Source organism: Coregonus clupeaformis, unplaced genomic scaffold (genome assembly GCF_020615455.1).
Source record: "Coregonus clupeaformis isolate EN_2021a unplaced genomic scaffold, ASM2061545v1 scaf2680, whole genome shotgun sequence".
Classification (NCBI taxonomy): Eukaryota; Metazoa; Chordata; class Actinopteri; order Salmoniformes; family Salmonidae; genus Coregonus; species Coregonus clupeaformis.
Window position 1 is genome coordinate 52,475 of NW_025536134.1, and position 15,515 is coordinate 67,989.

At 44.4% G+C, this 15,515-nt stretch overlaps 1 protein-coding gene and 1 pseudogene across 1 annotated transcript; both read right to left on the reverse strand.

Moving 5' to 3' along the window:
- The window catches only part of LOC123489015, a 28,210-nt pseudogene extending 24,180 nt beyond the window's left edge, over window positions 1-4,030 (reverse strand).
- A 1,738-nt stretch (window positions 4,031-5,768) lies between these two features.
- On the reverse strand, window positions 5,769-14,182 carry LOC123489014 (aspartyl aminopeptidase-like). The gene is given in 16 exon segments (XM_045219729.1): window positions 5,769-5,882; window positions 6,469-6,620; window positions 6,623-6,635; window positions 8,299-8,400; window positions 8,662-8,701; window positions 9,347-9,507; window positions 10,608-10,691; window positions 11,355-11,432; window positions 11,523-11,630; window positions 11,799-11,883; window positions 12,167-12,291; window positions 12,459-12,584; window positions 12,853-12,966; window positions 13,120-13,208; window positions 13,631-13,721; window positions 14,091-14,182. Coding segments are annotated over 16 exon segments (1,425 nt in total). The 5' UTR covers window positions 14,097-14,182; the 3' UTR covers window positions 5,769-5,831.
- Between the last annotated feature and the right edge of the window lie 1,333 nt (window positions 14,183-15,515).

Here is a 15,515-nt window from a genome sequence, read left to right on the forward strand (position 1 = left end):
CATCTCCGTCTGTCTGCAGCAGTTGCAGGGGAGATTCCTGCCATGCTAGAATCCATCACAGACTGGACAAACCACTAGTGCACTGCCCCCGAGCCCCAAGGACATGTCAATCAATCAACCGACACAAAATACAGACTATTTGATCCCACTAGGGCTACGCCATAGTAAATCACTTGTTTTAGCAATGAGTGTTGCTGTATCCTGCATCTAAGAGAATATACTTTTGGCCCTGTATTCTAGACCTATTCTTGACTGTTGTACAGTACTGTATTGTGTCACGATTTTGCAACGACTCTCCATATCCTGTCTGTTGGTGCGACCTTGTGATGTCATCTATGGGAATGTCCATTGTGTTCTACCTCAAGAAACTCAAGATGTGAAATAAGAGCAATAAAGAAGTGAACTGGGTTGTTCACATAGCAACAGTCATTTGATCAAACTGTGGCGTAATTCTCTGGACAGGTTTATTTTATTTCAGTGTTGTATACATGCATGAGTCAGAGCCCCATAAAGAAAAAGATTTCCAAACGACAAGGACACAATTATCACCTTGGATGTTTCCACCCCACACACACTTTTATAAATTGAATCCCAGAGTTAAACTCAGTCACATGACTGGCTGTTTCCTGTTCTTTCTCCATGGTGCTCTGAGCTCCTCTCTCTCTCTCTCTCTCTCTCTCTCTCTCTCTCTCTCTCTCTCTCCTCTCTCTCTTCTCTCTCTCTCTCTCTCTCTCTCTCTCTCTCTCTCTCTCTCTCTCTCTCTCTCTCTCTCTCTCTCTCTCTCTCTCTCTCTCTCTCTCTCTCTCTCTCTCTCTCTCTCTCTCTCTCTCTCTCTCTCTCTCTCTCTCTCTCTCTCTCTCTCTCTCTCTCTCTCTCTCTCTCTCTCTCTCTCTCTCTCTCTTCTCTCTCTCTCTCTCTCTCTCTCTCTCTCTCTCTCTCTCTCTCTCTCTCTCTCAATTAATTGACATTTTTGTAGGGGTTGATACTTTTTCTGTTAGTGCAAATCAAGTCGAAATTACAAACGTTAGAAGCCTTTTAAAACCTTGAATACACTAAGCCCAATTTGCAGGATAAATCACTGCGACAACAGAGTAATCAAATTAAGATAGCAGATCTGTACCACTGGGAGTCAGGGCCTGGACAGAGGAAGTAGGGGAGCACTCTACGACACAAGGGGCTATTTTTAACGTGTTACTGCAACTGCAATCATATCCTTTCCATCTGAAATGGCAATAAAATAATGGGCTATAAGTACAGGGATAGAGTGAGGACAGACACAGCATGTTGAGTTGAATAATGGTGAGTCTGTTGTGTGGCTTTGAGTCCATTTGAATTCTCGTTTATAGCTTCAGATAACAGAGTCTGCATCTCAAATGGTACCCTATTCCCTATGGGCCTGGTCGAAAGTAGTGCACTATCTTTTAAAGGGTAATCTACAGTTCCTACATCCATTTTTGGACTTATAAATGAATGATATGTACCCATTGATTCTGAAGACTATAACATTATAAATGCCTCATGAGAATGTTGTACCCCATCGGAATCCAAAATGATACACTTGATTTACTCCAATGTAAATGTAAACAAACACTGTATAGCCTCAAAACATGGTTACAACTACAATTTTCTATCATTGATGGGCAGAATTTGAGAGTGGCTACATTTCTCCAGCCACCCCATCCCTCAGCTTTTACCGAAACAGTGGTTGGGAGACCTCTGTTATTGTTTCAACTGCGGATGGCCCCTTTAAGCTTCAGATAACATACTTGTTTTTTGTCCTCTGAGGTGTATATAGACAGATGGCCATGACAGGTGATGCTATGGGCTGAAATCACACACCATTTCCCTGTGTCTCACCTCTCACTGTCTGACAACCTGAGAAATATAACACCCCACCAGATCTAACAAGTATCATTATGTGATTCATAACCATCAGTACCACCGGATTTAATGACTATCACTTTATGATTCGCAAACATCAGTACCACCAGATTTAAAGACTATCATTATATGATTCATAAGCATCAGTACCACCAGATTTAATGACTATAATTTTATGATTCATATCAATCAGTACCACCGGATTTAAAGACTATCATTTATGATTCATAACCATCAGTACCACCGGTTTAAAGACTATCATTATATGATTCATATCCATCAGAATAGGTGAGCTATACTTGATACATACACGTATATATGGCTCTTCTGCTCTGTTAGTGTTGTGCCAGTAAATTGGTCTGGCCATCCAACAAAATGTCCAAATACATTATAATGTATGCAGTTCTCACTCATTCCTGCTTATTCACATGGGGTGAAGCCGTATGAATTAAGGATCCTTCAGTTTCTGACGACAGGTATTTGACGTGGGATAGCTCGTCGTGGTGAGTCACCCATATAAAGGGGGCACTGAATACCAATGCACTAGAACACACAGTAGTACGCTACTATTAGTTTATTAGTTACCTGCACAATATTAGGCCTAGGCCTACTGTTTCACTTCTACTAACTCCACAAACCGGCATGTCAAAAAGAAGGCAGTCATAGCCAGTTAGATAAGATGATAATTCTCCTCCGATTGACACAAACGGTAAAAGTAAGCAATAACTGCATCACAAGATAACCAACTGCGTAGAACAGCTGGAAATCAAAGGTGGCAAAAGCAATATATTTTTCTTTAGTGTGACGAACTAACAGTAGTCAGGTCGATGTCTCACCAGAACTGTGTTAACGTCAGTGGACAGGCAGTGTGTGTGCCTGCCTGTCTGCCTCACAGCCATCGACACAGAAAGCAAGCGCACTGTTCTGAACCATCAGCGCTGTCTGTGTGGGCCGTCTGTCCACCGCTCTAAAACGATTGGCTAAAACCAACGCACATGCCATTGACGTAGAGTTTGTATGCACTGTCCATGGTGCTGAAATAAGCGCGCAGGCGCGATTGATGTCAAGTTTGAGGTCGTAGGATTGCTTGCAGCCTGCATTGATAAACTGCCAGCAGTAGGCTGTCTACATTAGAACATGATACAACTTTAGTAATTGAACTACTAACCAGCCGGAGGGCGGGGCCATGTGGGAAGCAAGTGGGTGGCTGTAATCGCAGTATTACAGAATGGGCCTTAGTAAACCTATAATGACAGTGGTAGCCTAGGTTGTTGTCATTACATTTCATTGTGTTGACATTGTATCAATAGCCAAGTGCATGTTAATTAAACTTAGCGCAGTGCATTTTACACAAATCAAAATGACATCGTCATCCACAAAAGCAAAAACAACACCAGACGCGTAGGTGACACAAAACCAAACCCTAATCTTCTGACTTTTGAATACTGTGAAGAAGCGCTCTCAAACAGTTGTGTTTTTATTTAGCGCGCCGAGCCTAGGCGTGGGGCACAGCGGGCTATTACTGGTACTTCCTCCACTATTATAGCGGGGAAGAGCTATGATGAATCATGCCTATCTGACGCTGTTTTCGCAAAACCCATCATTCAATCCAAGCAGAAGTCTATAGCCCCAAGTCGCCAATCAAACCAGGTGACGCAATTTCATATTCAGCCTACATAAATAGCCTCCAATAGCCTGAACAAACATAACAGACATCCAGAAATTACGTTTAATCACGTCTGAATCTCTCAATTTCTTAACATTTGTAATGTATAAGTAAATTCACGTTATAAATGTTTATAACACTATACTAGTTTTGCCTGCTACAATGCACAGAAATGCAAAACATTATGGTGAATACTAAAATAATTTAGTAAATGTGGCTATATTCTTAGTTGCTATTCTGGCAAACACAGTTTGAAGTAAGCAGTAGAATATGGCTAATGATCCCCGTCGATATATTGCATTGATTTACGCACTACGCTATTGCCTTGGCTGAGATTTCTAAACGTCTGTGCATGTAGACCTGTTACCTGCCTCTGTGAGTGACTCAGTTCATTTTTCTCCCTTACCGTATCTGCTTGACATCCCCATCTGATAGCACACCGTCATCACACATAGCACGGCTCCACAGTTGCTGAGATCCCATGACAGAGCTGTTCAGCGGTGCCGTTTTAAACCCTCATGATCCCTGTCAACTATCGGAGGGTCTTTTCTAATGCCGCACATCCACTCCGACTCCAAAGGAAGGACGTGGATTTTCGGCAGCAGAAGTGCACCAACTGTGCGTGCGACAGCAAGTGTTGAGGGAGAGAAATGTGTAAAACCCCGGGATGCGCGCGGCTTCGGATCAGGAGCGGAAGGGTTTAGTCTTTCTGCATGGCTGGTTTACCTTTGGGAGACTCACCATTGCGTCATAGGTCACTGGGAGAAATTAACAAAGTAATTCTTACCATGTCTTCCTCAGTTCCCCTGTAATTATACTGAACAAAAATATATAAACTCAACATGTAAAGTGTTGGTCCCATATTTCATGAGCTGAAATAAAAGATCCCAGAAATGTTCCATAAGCACCAAAAGCTTATTTAGCTCAAATTTTGTGCACAAATTTGTTTACATCCCTGTTAGTGAGAATTTCTCGTTTGCCAAGATAATCCATCCACCTGACAGGTGTGGCATATCAAGAAGCTGATTAAACAGCATGATCATTACACAGGTGCACTTTGTGCTGGGGATAATAAAAGGCAACTCCTAAAATGTGCTGTTCTTTTCACACAACACAATGCCATAGATGTCTCAAGTTGAGGGAATGTACAATTGGCATGTTGACTGAAGGAATGTCCAACAGAGCTGTTGCCAGAGAATTTAATGTTCATTTCTCTACCATAAGCCGCCTCTAACGCCATTTTAGAGAATTTGGCAGTACTTCCAACCGACCTCACAACCGCAGACCTCATGTAACCACGCCAGCCCAGGACTTCCCACATTCAGCTTCTTCACCTCGCGGGATCGTCTGAGACCAGCCACCCAGACAGCTGATGAAACTGAGGAGTATTTCGGTCAGTAATAAACCCCTTTTGTGGGGGAAAAACTCATTCTGATTAGCTGGGCCTGGCTCCCAAGGGTGGGCCTAGTCATGTGAAATCCATAGATTAGTGCCTAATTAATATTTAAATTAATATTGATATTTTAATTAACTGATTTCCTTATATGAACTGTAACTCAGTACAAATCGTTGAAATTGTTGTTTGTTGCGTTTATATTTTTGTTCAGTATATTTGACAACATTGCATGTTTCACCACTAGGTACTATGGAGTGTGGTTCAAACACTATTTGAATTTGAGATCCAGTGCAACATAAGAGGCAGTGGTTAGAGAAGCAGACCTTAACCAGAGGGTTGCCGGCTCGAATCCCAACTCAAGACGGGAAAAGTGTGGAAAATCATAATCTGCCGTTGTGCCCTTCAGCAAGGGCACTTAACCCCTATAATTGGTCCAGGGGCGCTGCACTGCAGCTGACCCATTGCGTCCAGCCTTTCAGGCTATATGTGTGTGTGTGTGTGTGTGTGTGTGTCTGGGGGGGGTTGGGTTAGTGAGCATAAAGACAAATGTATGCTCTATGTAAATTAATGGACATTAAAGTACATCTTAACTTATCCCATGACCTCTACCAATTAGTCAGTTCCGTATTAGAATTAGTCAGCAAAAACAAGGGAAGGAGAAGGGGAAGTGTAGATTAAAGATTTATTATTTTATAAACCATTTCAGTTCATCAGAAACATCATTTGAAGGAACTTTCCTTGCCTCTGAATGTGTGCAATAGGTTCTGCTGTAGCACTGTGTGCCATGTGAGTATACAAAGAATACAGGGTATAGAGAGAGAACCAGAGGAGGACATCTGTCTCTCCTTCTGTCTGTCCGTCTGTCCACGTTGTGTCCTTGTGCCCAGGCTAGTCCACAGTCACCATGTCTCTCACAGTGGGGAAGAGCTCAAAGAAGCCCTGGTAAAACAGACGCAAGACATCAGAGAAAGAAGCCCTGGTATAAACAGACAAAGAAGCCCAGGTAAAAACAGACGGAAGACATCAGACAAAGAAGCCCTGGTAAGAACAGACGGAAGACATCAGACAAAGAAGCCCTGGTAAGAACAGACGGAAGACATCAGACAAAGAAGCCCTGGTAAGAACAGACGGAAGACATATCAGATCATCATCATACACCAACATAGTGTGAGACACAGACCATGGTTCACTACATCTGTGGTCAGATTACAACCCCAACACAATGAGACCCATAGAATGTACTGACTGTCTGATACCACTTTCACACTATCGTGCTGTGCTGGCTCAGATATTTCCCTTCCACATTGTCCAGCAACTACAGTAGAGGCGTACTGAGGCCAGGCAGAACAGCTTGGCTCAGTTTGGCTCATAGTGAAACAGCAGTGTGAAAAGGGTATCAGTGTGATGGAGTGGGTCAGGTTTGGGGTCATTCCAAAACATTCAAGATAATTGGAATTTGACTGTACTTCCTGAATTGAAATGGAATTGACCCCAACCCTGGAGTGGGTTAGTACGGTTCCAGTACCTTGAATAGGGTGGTAGACTGGAGCACTCCTGTGGTGCAGCACATCTCCCTGATGGAGTGCATGGCCAGCTGGGGGGCACCGATGTCCAGCACGGGGATCCCCAGGCGGGAAGACAGGATGGGGCCGATGGTGGTCCCACAGGGGCTGTCGTACGCACCATCACATCCTGGGGCCACAGAGACAGGGTCAGGAGGGTAGGGAATTAACACATGCTTACTAGGTACAGTTGAAGCATCTGTGGAAAAAAATACCCTTTCAAATGTATTGTTGCATTCAGATTTATTGGTGTCCTTCGGAAACATTAGCGTGTGCCATGGATGACCATTAATCGCACCGGTATAAATTAGAGGTCAGCTGTGTGGGGAAACTCAAGGTGTCAGAACTGGAACTGTTGTTCCCGCATCTCTGCTTCACACCAGTCCATTCCCTCTGAGTCCATAGTGGGGGTGAATGAGTGCGTACTTCAGGGAGAGAAATGGACCAGAGCCGTCGTTCTGTAGTTTCTTCAGGCACTGAGTGTCTAAAGCCTCTGAGGTGAATAATGTGTGTCCTTGTGGGAGCTGAATACTCCTTTATCATCTACTCTTAAAGAGGCACAAGCTCTCTTTTCCATCTCCCTGGTATCTCCCATAAGCTTGGTTTAATCTCCACTACACTAAGGCTTGGTTTAATCACCACTACACTAAGGCTTGGTTTAATCACCACTACACTAAGGCTTGGTTTAATCACCACTACACTAAGGATTGGTTTAATCACCACTACACTAAGGCTTGGTTTAATCACCACTACACTTTCTAAGGCTTGGTTTAAATCACCACTACACTAAGGCTTGGTTTAATCACCACTACATTAAGGCTTGGTTTAATCACCACTACACTAAGGCTTGGTTTAAATCAGCACTACACTTTCTAAGGCTTGGTTTAAATCAGCACTACACTTTCTAAGGCTTGGTTTAAATCAGCACTACACTTTCTAAGGCTTGGTTTAAATCACCACTACACTTTCTAAGGCTTGGTTTAAATCAGCACTACACTTTCTAAGGCTTGGTTTAAATCACCACTACACTTTCTAAGGCTTGGTTTAAATCAGCACTACACTTTCTAAGGCTTGGTTTAAATCAGCACTACACTTTCTAAGGCTTGGTTTAAATCAGCACTACACTTTCTAAGGCTTGGTTTAAATCACCACTACACCACTGCACTTTCTAAGGCTTGGTTTAAATCACCACTACACCACTACACTTTCTAAGGCTTGGTTTAAATCAGCACTACACCACTACACTTTCTAAGGCTTGGTTTAAATCAGCACTACACCACTACACTTTCTAAGGCTTGGTTTAAATCAGCACTACACCACTACACTTTCTAAGGCTTGGTTTAAATCACCACTACCACTACACTTTCTAAGGCTTGGTTTAAATCACCACTACACCACTACACTTTCTAAGGCTTGGTTTAAATCAGCACTACACCACTACACTTTCTAAGGCTTGGTTTAAATCAGCACTACACCACTACACTTTCTAAGGCTTGGTTTAAATCAGCACTACACCACTACACTTTCTAAGGCTTGGTTTTAAATCAGCACTACACCACTGCACTTTCTAAGGCTTGGTTTAAATCAGCACTACACCACTACACTTTCTAAGGCTTGGTTTAAATCAGCACTACACCACTACACTTTCTAAGCAGTCTTCACCTCAGCACTGCGTTGCTAGGAGATGTGCTCATTGCAGAGTGGATTTAAGACGGACAAAGAAACAAGATCACAAACCCACGTAGTCCACCAAACACACAGAGAAACAAATCACACACACACTCGCCAATTACCTGAAGAGGCACGCCAACACGACTGCCGATTTCTCTCAAGATGGAGGCTGTCACAGCTGTCGTGGCGTAGCGCTGGTTACTGTTGAATTTAATTACAGGACCCTGAGAGAGAGAGAGAGAGAGAGAGAGAGAGTGGGAGGACATTCAGACAATCACCCTATGACTTCAGATATTTGCATAGAAAACATACATAAATAATTTATAGCATGTCTGCCACAAACATTACACAGGACCATCATGACCATTTGACCAAAATCTAAATCTGATTGTAGACATGTTTTGTAGAAGATTCCAACAATATCTCCACCAGTTCTAATGGGTGTTTTCAGTGTGTTGCTGAGGGAGTTGATTAGAGCTCTGTACCTTGTGGAAGGCTGGTCTGTGGTTTTCATCATGCTTCTCTCTAGGTTGAAAATGAAAGTCGATTAAAACCATAAACACAGCAAACATCTTTCAAACTGTCTTCTGTCCCAGCCGGTACAAAAACAGTACAACAGCAGTCAATGATATATCTAATATGATATAAATATGATAAATGAATGACACTATTATTCCCCAGGCATACTGTACACTGACTGGTAGTTGGGATGTTGTTCTAGAACCTGACTGGTAGTTGGGATGTTGTTCTAGAACCTGACTGGTAGTTGGGATGTTGTTCTAGAACCTGACTGGTAGTTGGGATGTTGTTCTAGAACCTGACTGGTAGTTGGGATGTTGTTCTAGAACCTGACTGGTAGTTGGGGTGTTGTTCTAGAACCTGACTGGTAGTTGGGATGTTGTTCTAGAACCTGACTGGTAGTTGGGATGTTGTTCTAGAACCTGACTGGTAGTTGGGATGTTGTTCTAGAACCTGACTGGTTGAGACAGTGTGAATGTTAGTATGGCATTTCTATGGGGAGTAACAGCACATTGACTGGTAGTTGGGGTGTTACTAGAGACAGTGTGAATGTTAGTATGGCATTTCTATGGGGAGTAACAGCACATTGACTGGTAGTTGGAGTGTTACTATGGAGACGGAGTGATTGACAGGTTACTGTATGGTACTGACTGGTAGTTTGGGTGCAGGGCGTGGGCCATGTCGGCGCTGATCATGAAGGAGCGTGGCACCGCCTGCTGGAAGGCTGTGAGGTTGGTGGGGGAGGAGGACAGACGACTCAGGATCAGCTCTGTCAGGTTGGACGCCGCCCCCTGGGCGCTCTCTGACCCCACCTACAGGCCACAGGGGGAAGTGTTAAGTGTTAGCCCACAGGACCGGTTAGATCAGGGCTCTCCAAACCTGTTCCTGGAGTATAAACCTACAGGACGGTATCTCTCCAGGAACAGGGTTGGAGTATAAACCTACAGGATGGTACCTCTCCAGGAACAGGGTTGGAGTATAAACCTACAGGATGGTACCTCTCCAGGAACAGGGTTGGAGTATAAACCTACAGGATGGTATCTCTCCAGGAACAGGGTTGGAGTATAAACCTACAGGATGGTATCTCTCCAGGAACAGGGTTGGAGTATAAACCTACAGGATGGTATCTCTCCAGGAACAGGGTTCGAGTATAAACCTACAGGACGGTATCTCCAGGAACAGGGTTGGAGTATAAACCTACAGGATGGTACCTCTCCAGGAACAGGGTTGGAGTATAAACCTACAGGATGGTACCTCTCCAGGAACAGGGTTGGAGTATAAACCTACAGGATGGTATCTCTCCAGGAACAGGGTTGGAGTATAAACCTACAGGACGGTATCTCTCCAGGAACAGGGTTGGAGTATAAACCTACAGGATGGTACCTCTCCAGGAACAGGGTTGGAGTATAAACCTACAGGATGGTATCTCTCCAGGAACAGGGTTGGAGTATAAACCTACAGGATGGTATCTCTCCAGGAACAGGGTTGGAGTATAAACCTACTGGATGGTATCTCTCCAGGAACAGGGTTGGAGTATAAACCTACAGGACGGTATCTCTCCAGGAACAGGGTTGGAGTATAAACCTACAGTACGGTATCTCTCCGGGAACAGGGTTGGAGAGCCCTGGGTTAGATATACAGAGGGTCATGGCCCATATTGACAAAACATCTCAGAGTAGGAGTGCTGATCTAGGATCAGTTGTACCTTTTAAATGATAATGAATCAGAGGGAGGACCTGATCCTAGATCAGCACTCTTTATCTGAGATGCTTTGTGAATATGTGGCCAGGAGTTTTTCCTGACCACCAGAAAACTCTGGGTCCTAGTTCCAGTTCATAACTATAGGCCGGTGATAAGGAGGCCCTAGCTCTACACAGAAGGACTTTAGCCAACACAGGACTGGGGGACCGACCTCTTCATTGTCAAACAGAGTCACCATCCTGATGTTGGGGTCTTTGGCCAAAGAGTCTCCAGGGCTGCAGGAGTCCATCAGAGCCTAGTGGACAGAGGAGAAGAGGGTAAAGGTTAGGAGAATGAATGGTAAGGTTAAAGAGGAAGTACAGGTAAGGAGAATGAAGGTTAAAGAGGAAGTTGAGGTTAGGAGAATGAAGGTTAAGGTTAAAGAGGAAGTAGAGGTTAGGATTATGAAGGTTAAGGTTAAAGAGGAAGTAGAGGTTAGGAGAATGAAGGTTAAGGTTAAAGAGAAAGTACAGGTTAGGAGAATGAAGGTTAAGGTTAAAGAGGAAGTACAAGTTAGGAGAATGAAGGTTAAAGAGGAAGTACAGGTTAGGAGAATGAAGGTTAAGGTTAACGAGGAAGTAGAGGTTAGGAGAATGAATTGTAAGATTAACGAGGAACTGATGGTTAGGAGAATTAATGGTAAGGTTAAAGAGGAAGTAGAGGTTAGGAGAATGAAGGTTAAGGTTAAAGCGGAAGTAGAGGTTAGGAGAATGAAGGTTAAGGTTAAAGAGGAAGGTCACATTATGGTGGTAGTCATGTTCTGATTCCTCTCGCCCCTCTCAAACACGCTGGAGGAAAAGATGTGAGGTTCCTACTCTCAGATCTTTATGTACTTTGAGAAGGAGACCTGTTGTTGAGGTGGCTGGTGTTAGTGTCTGGAGGTGGAGTATTGAGTTGGAGGAGAGGAGAGGAGACGCACCTGCAGGGCACAGTAGCAGCTGTGGAGGTTGTCCAGACGGGGGGAGTAGATGAACTCTTCAAACACACCTCCAATTGCCTATGCAGCAGACATACACACGTGTAAGTAATCTGTAAAATATGTCATTAACAACAGAGGGGGTGGAGGTGTTGAGGAGAGGAGACTCACCCCTGGCTGAGTGTCAGCCAGACACAGCTCAAAGTCCAGCAGGGCCTCAGGCTGAACGCCCAGCTCTGAACACAGCACCTTGACCAGGGCCGGGTGGTGTTTCTCTGCCTGGAAGAGTGAGAGAGAGGGGAGAGATGGAGAAACGTCCTGAAGGCCTACTGAAGTTGAGAGAGTAAGGCAGAGATTGTGTTTGTGAATTACTGTGTGTGTAGTACACTGGACTCTGTATCTAGTACTGTAGAGTGTACAGTGAGAGATATGGATAGAGAGTCTTACAACAGTGGTGGCATTGCAGGCATCCCCAGTGGAACAGCAGCCAGTCTCCAACTCCTCCTGCACAGCAGTGGCTAGGATGGGCACTCTGTCTCACACACACACACACAGTTACTAAACACTCATTGTTCTGTCAAATTCATGTTTGTTCTCCTGGTCCCCTTGAGGGGTGTATCTCAATAGTCTCAAGTGGCCTCCGCTCCTGGTCACCTCCCCTTCAACTGCACTGATGTGAAAGATCAGAACAGGTGAAAGCGAATTCCTGCCATACTGCCTTCACCTGTCCTATGTCGTCAGATCAGTGCAGATGTAGGAGAGGCGGCAAGGAGAGGAAGCCGGTTAAGACTTTTGAGATGCAATCCGGGACTCACAGGTGGTTCTCCTTGTTGGGGCCGAAGGAGTCGTTGATGTCTCTCTGGAGGTGGATGGCCAGGTGGGGGATCCTCATGATCGGCCGGGGCACGTGCACCAGACGATGGACCAGCTTATCTCCAGTCTGCACCACAATAACCCAACAACTCCCACGTAAGGTCCTCTCACAAACACACTTCCATTCTCCAGGCTCACTTCAACACATAGTTCATGCAAGTTCATAAACCTAAGAATGGGCCAACCTTAATGTTTCACTTCAAGAGTTAGATGGGTAGGGTTACATTGCCATACCTTGACCATAACACGACCGGCGATGGTCAGATCACGGTCGAACCAGGTGTTCCAGATTCCTCCCCCGTAGCACTCCACCCCGACCTGCAGACAGCCCTGTTTGGTCTTCTTGGACCGTGGCTTAATCTGAACAACCACACAGAGAGAGAAGGGTGTCAAGTTAGCGACCAAATCCATGTATGACCTACTATCCCCAGTGGTTGGCGGTGTTAGCCCTGGGTCGTGTTCAGTAGGGTACACCGTAGCAAATCGTTTTGCAACAGAAAATTAAAATATTTGTTCTTAAAAATGGACAAGTTCAGACATTACCTCACTGTTTCAAAACGTTTTGTCCCTAATGAACATGACCCAGTTCTTTGCCCAGTGCATCCCCAGTGTAGAGTTCCATCCTTACCCTCAGGCAGGGGCTGTCTGTGTGTGCTCCAATCATAGTGAAGCCATTGCCTGGCTGGAAATGTCCGCCCACAGCAAATGCGATGATGGAGGAGTAGTTACGGGTCACAAAGTACTGTTGAGAGAAGAGGAGAGGAGTAGTTAGTTCTCAATCAAGCACAGTTTGAAAGAAAAATATTATTTGAACCTAGGTCTGATCCCTATACGATGAAGCCCTATAAAGCTGTGTAGATCAGGGTGGGACTGGAACCTCTGTGTACTGACTGACCTTACTGGCAGGATTGATGTTCCACTGCTCAGTCTCCCTCAGCTCAGTAAAGCCAGCCCTCAGCAGACGAGACTTACACTCCTCAACCACTGCTCACAAATAGGAGAGAGTGAAAAGAAAAGAGCAGGACATTGACTTCAAGCCACCTCGTTCCTTTTATGAGTTACAACCTGGGAAACCAGGGGACATATCAATTCATTGACTGATAACAGGGTGGCTTTGAGAGATCTCAGGAGTGATCTAGGCCAAGGATAGTGTGAATGGACTGTACATGGATCAGAGTGCAAAGGTAGGCTGCACAACAAAACAGACATCAGTACAGGGTCAGAAAGAGGCCCTCCGCCTGCAAGATATCTATCTTATCTCAAGATCAAGGGCCATGGAAGGTGATCAGTCAGTCTCCCAATACTCCATGCGCTTGATCACAAATTTATTTAGTATTGACACAGGATTTACAGTATTTCTCTTTGTCCCTATCTTGTGTCATGACGTGATATGACTTGTTTCTGACCGTGGTATGGAGACACTCCTTTGTTCACGAAGTGGAGGAACTCCTTGGCAGCAGTCTGCACAGCTTCCTTTGAGCCTTTCATGATCAGTGACTAGGGAAAGTAGAAGGATAACGTTACATGCCATGAACGACACCGCGTTGCACTCAAAGGCGAAACAGAAAGAGAGATTACTGAGCAGCAAGCAAAATACAATTCAGCAAGAGTCAGCGTTATAACATTGGAATAGCTGTATGATTAGTCCAAAAACAGAAGCCACGTTTAGCTGACTGGTGAATAGACAGTAAACTAATCGTTGCTAGCTAGCCAGCCGACACAGACATTGTCAAGCAAAACCGAATAGATAGCTAACCTTATGCAGTAGACACGGTAAACGCAGCCTCCAAAAGTCAAACCAGACTGCTCTGCGCTAGCTGCAATTACTAATATGCCAACAGCAAAATCATAATTTATGGCGCATACCTGCATAAATGTTTAACAGGACTTTTAAACTCTGGACCCGGTGTAAAGCACACGAACACCTCTGACAGATTTAGTAAAAACCACCGATGTAGAATCTAACAATGGGTATTTTGAAGGGAGGGGAACGTCGTATTGCCCTCTGCTGGCCAGGAGGTAAAACAACATTGTTGCCTTGTATGTTTCGTGGCCAGAGATTGTTGAGGAAACAACCTGAAATGCTCTGAAATAGGCTAACCAGTCTTGGTAAACCTATTCAACTTCTTTAACAAGATCACATATATTAGGATAAAACAATTTTATAAACGTATTCTTGACCAATCCTTCGTTACCCAGCATCAATCTCCCCAGTTCATGCTGCAGTGCAGATTGATCAGTTCCATCTGTATACTAGCTGCCCACCCAGCTACCCAGCATCCTTGGTCAAGTGCTGGCTCAGCTGCCTGCTGCATCTTCTTGATGAAAGGCCATCACTGCTAACAGGTCAACATCCACTGTCAACCTCCAGGGAAAGCTTTCCCAACCCTCCTTATTTGATTGTGCAATAACAGGTCTACTACAACAACAAGCCAGCAAGCAGATTCAGGCCGGTAAACTAGAAAATTGACATTTGAATGGCTGAACCACCCTTAACATAACAGTCTGGTATGATAAAGACTTCAATAGAAGTCACCCAGGCTTCCTCCCCAGCCCTCTCCCTCTCCAGTCCTCAGAGATGGAGCCGAGTAATGGTGGGTGCACAGATAAGGCTAAAGTAACGGAGCACAGGTTAGAAAAGATCATCCATTTTATTATGAGATACTGGAAGGTGTCATAACATGCACATTTTTCTGCTCCTTATTGGTTTTGTTGAATGTCACCAAAAGCAACGAGCTATTAGGATGCACAGTCCATAAAATGTGCATCAACAGGCTTATACAGCATCGTTCAGCTTCAGACGGTTACATCCTGGAGGGACTCAAGACCAATGGCCACCACTAAAGTATGTGGCTGAAATCGTGCAAAAGGAGCACATCAACTCGCCACGCACCCGATTGGACTGAGGTACCACATTCACCATGGTGTGATTGGGAAGATTTCCACCTTTTAATGGGTGATTGTAGGCTAATCGGGATGCGCCACAAGTCTAGGTTAGCTTTCACACCGACCGAATTTGGTCTGTTATGAAGTTCTGAGAGGTGAGAACAAATGGGGGTAAGAAACGATACCCTGTGGCTTCTCATGAGAGGAAGGGTGCATTATTTTCAGAAGTGAGACTGTACAGTCGTGGTCAAAAGTTTTGAGAATGACACAAGCAAAGTTCGCTGCTTCAGTGTTATGAAATATTTTTGTCAGATGTTACTATGGTATACTGAAGTATAATTACAAGCATTCCATAAGAGTCAAAGGCTTTTATTGACAATTACATTAAGTTTATGCAAAGTCAAT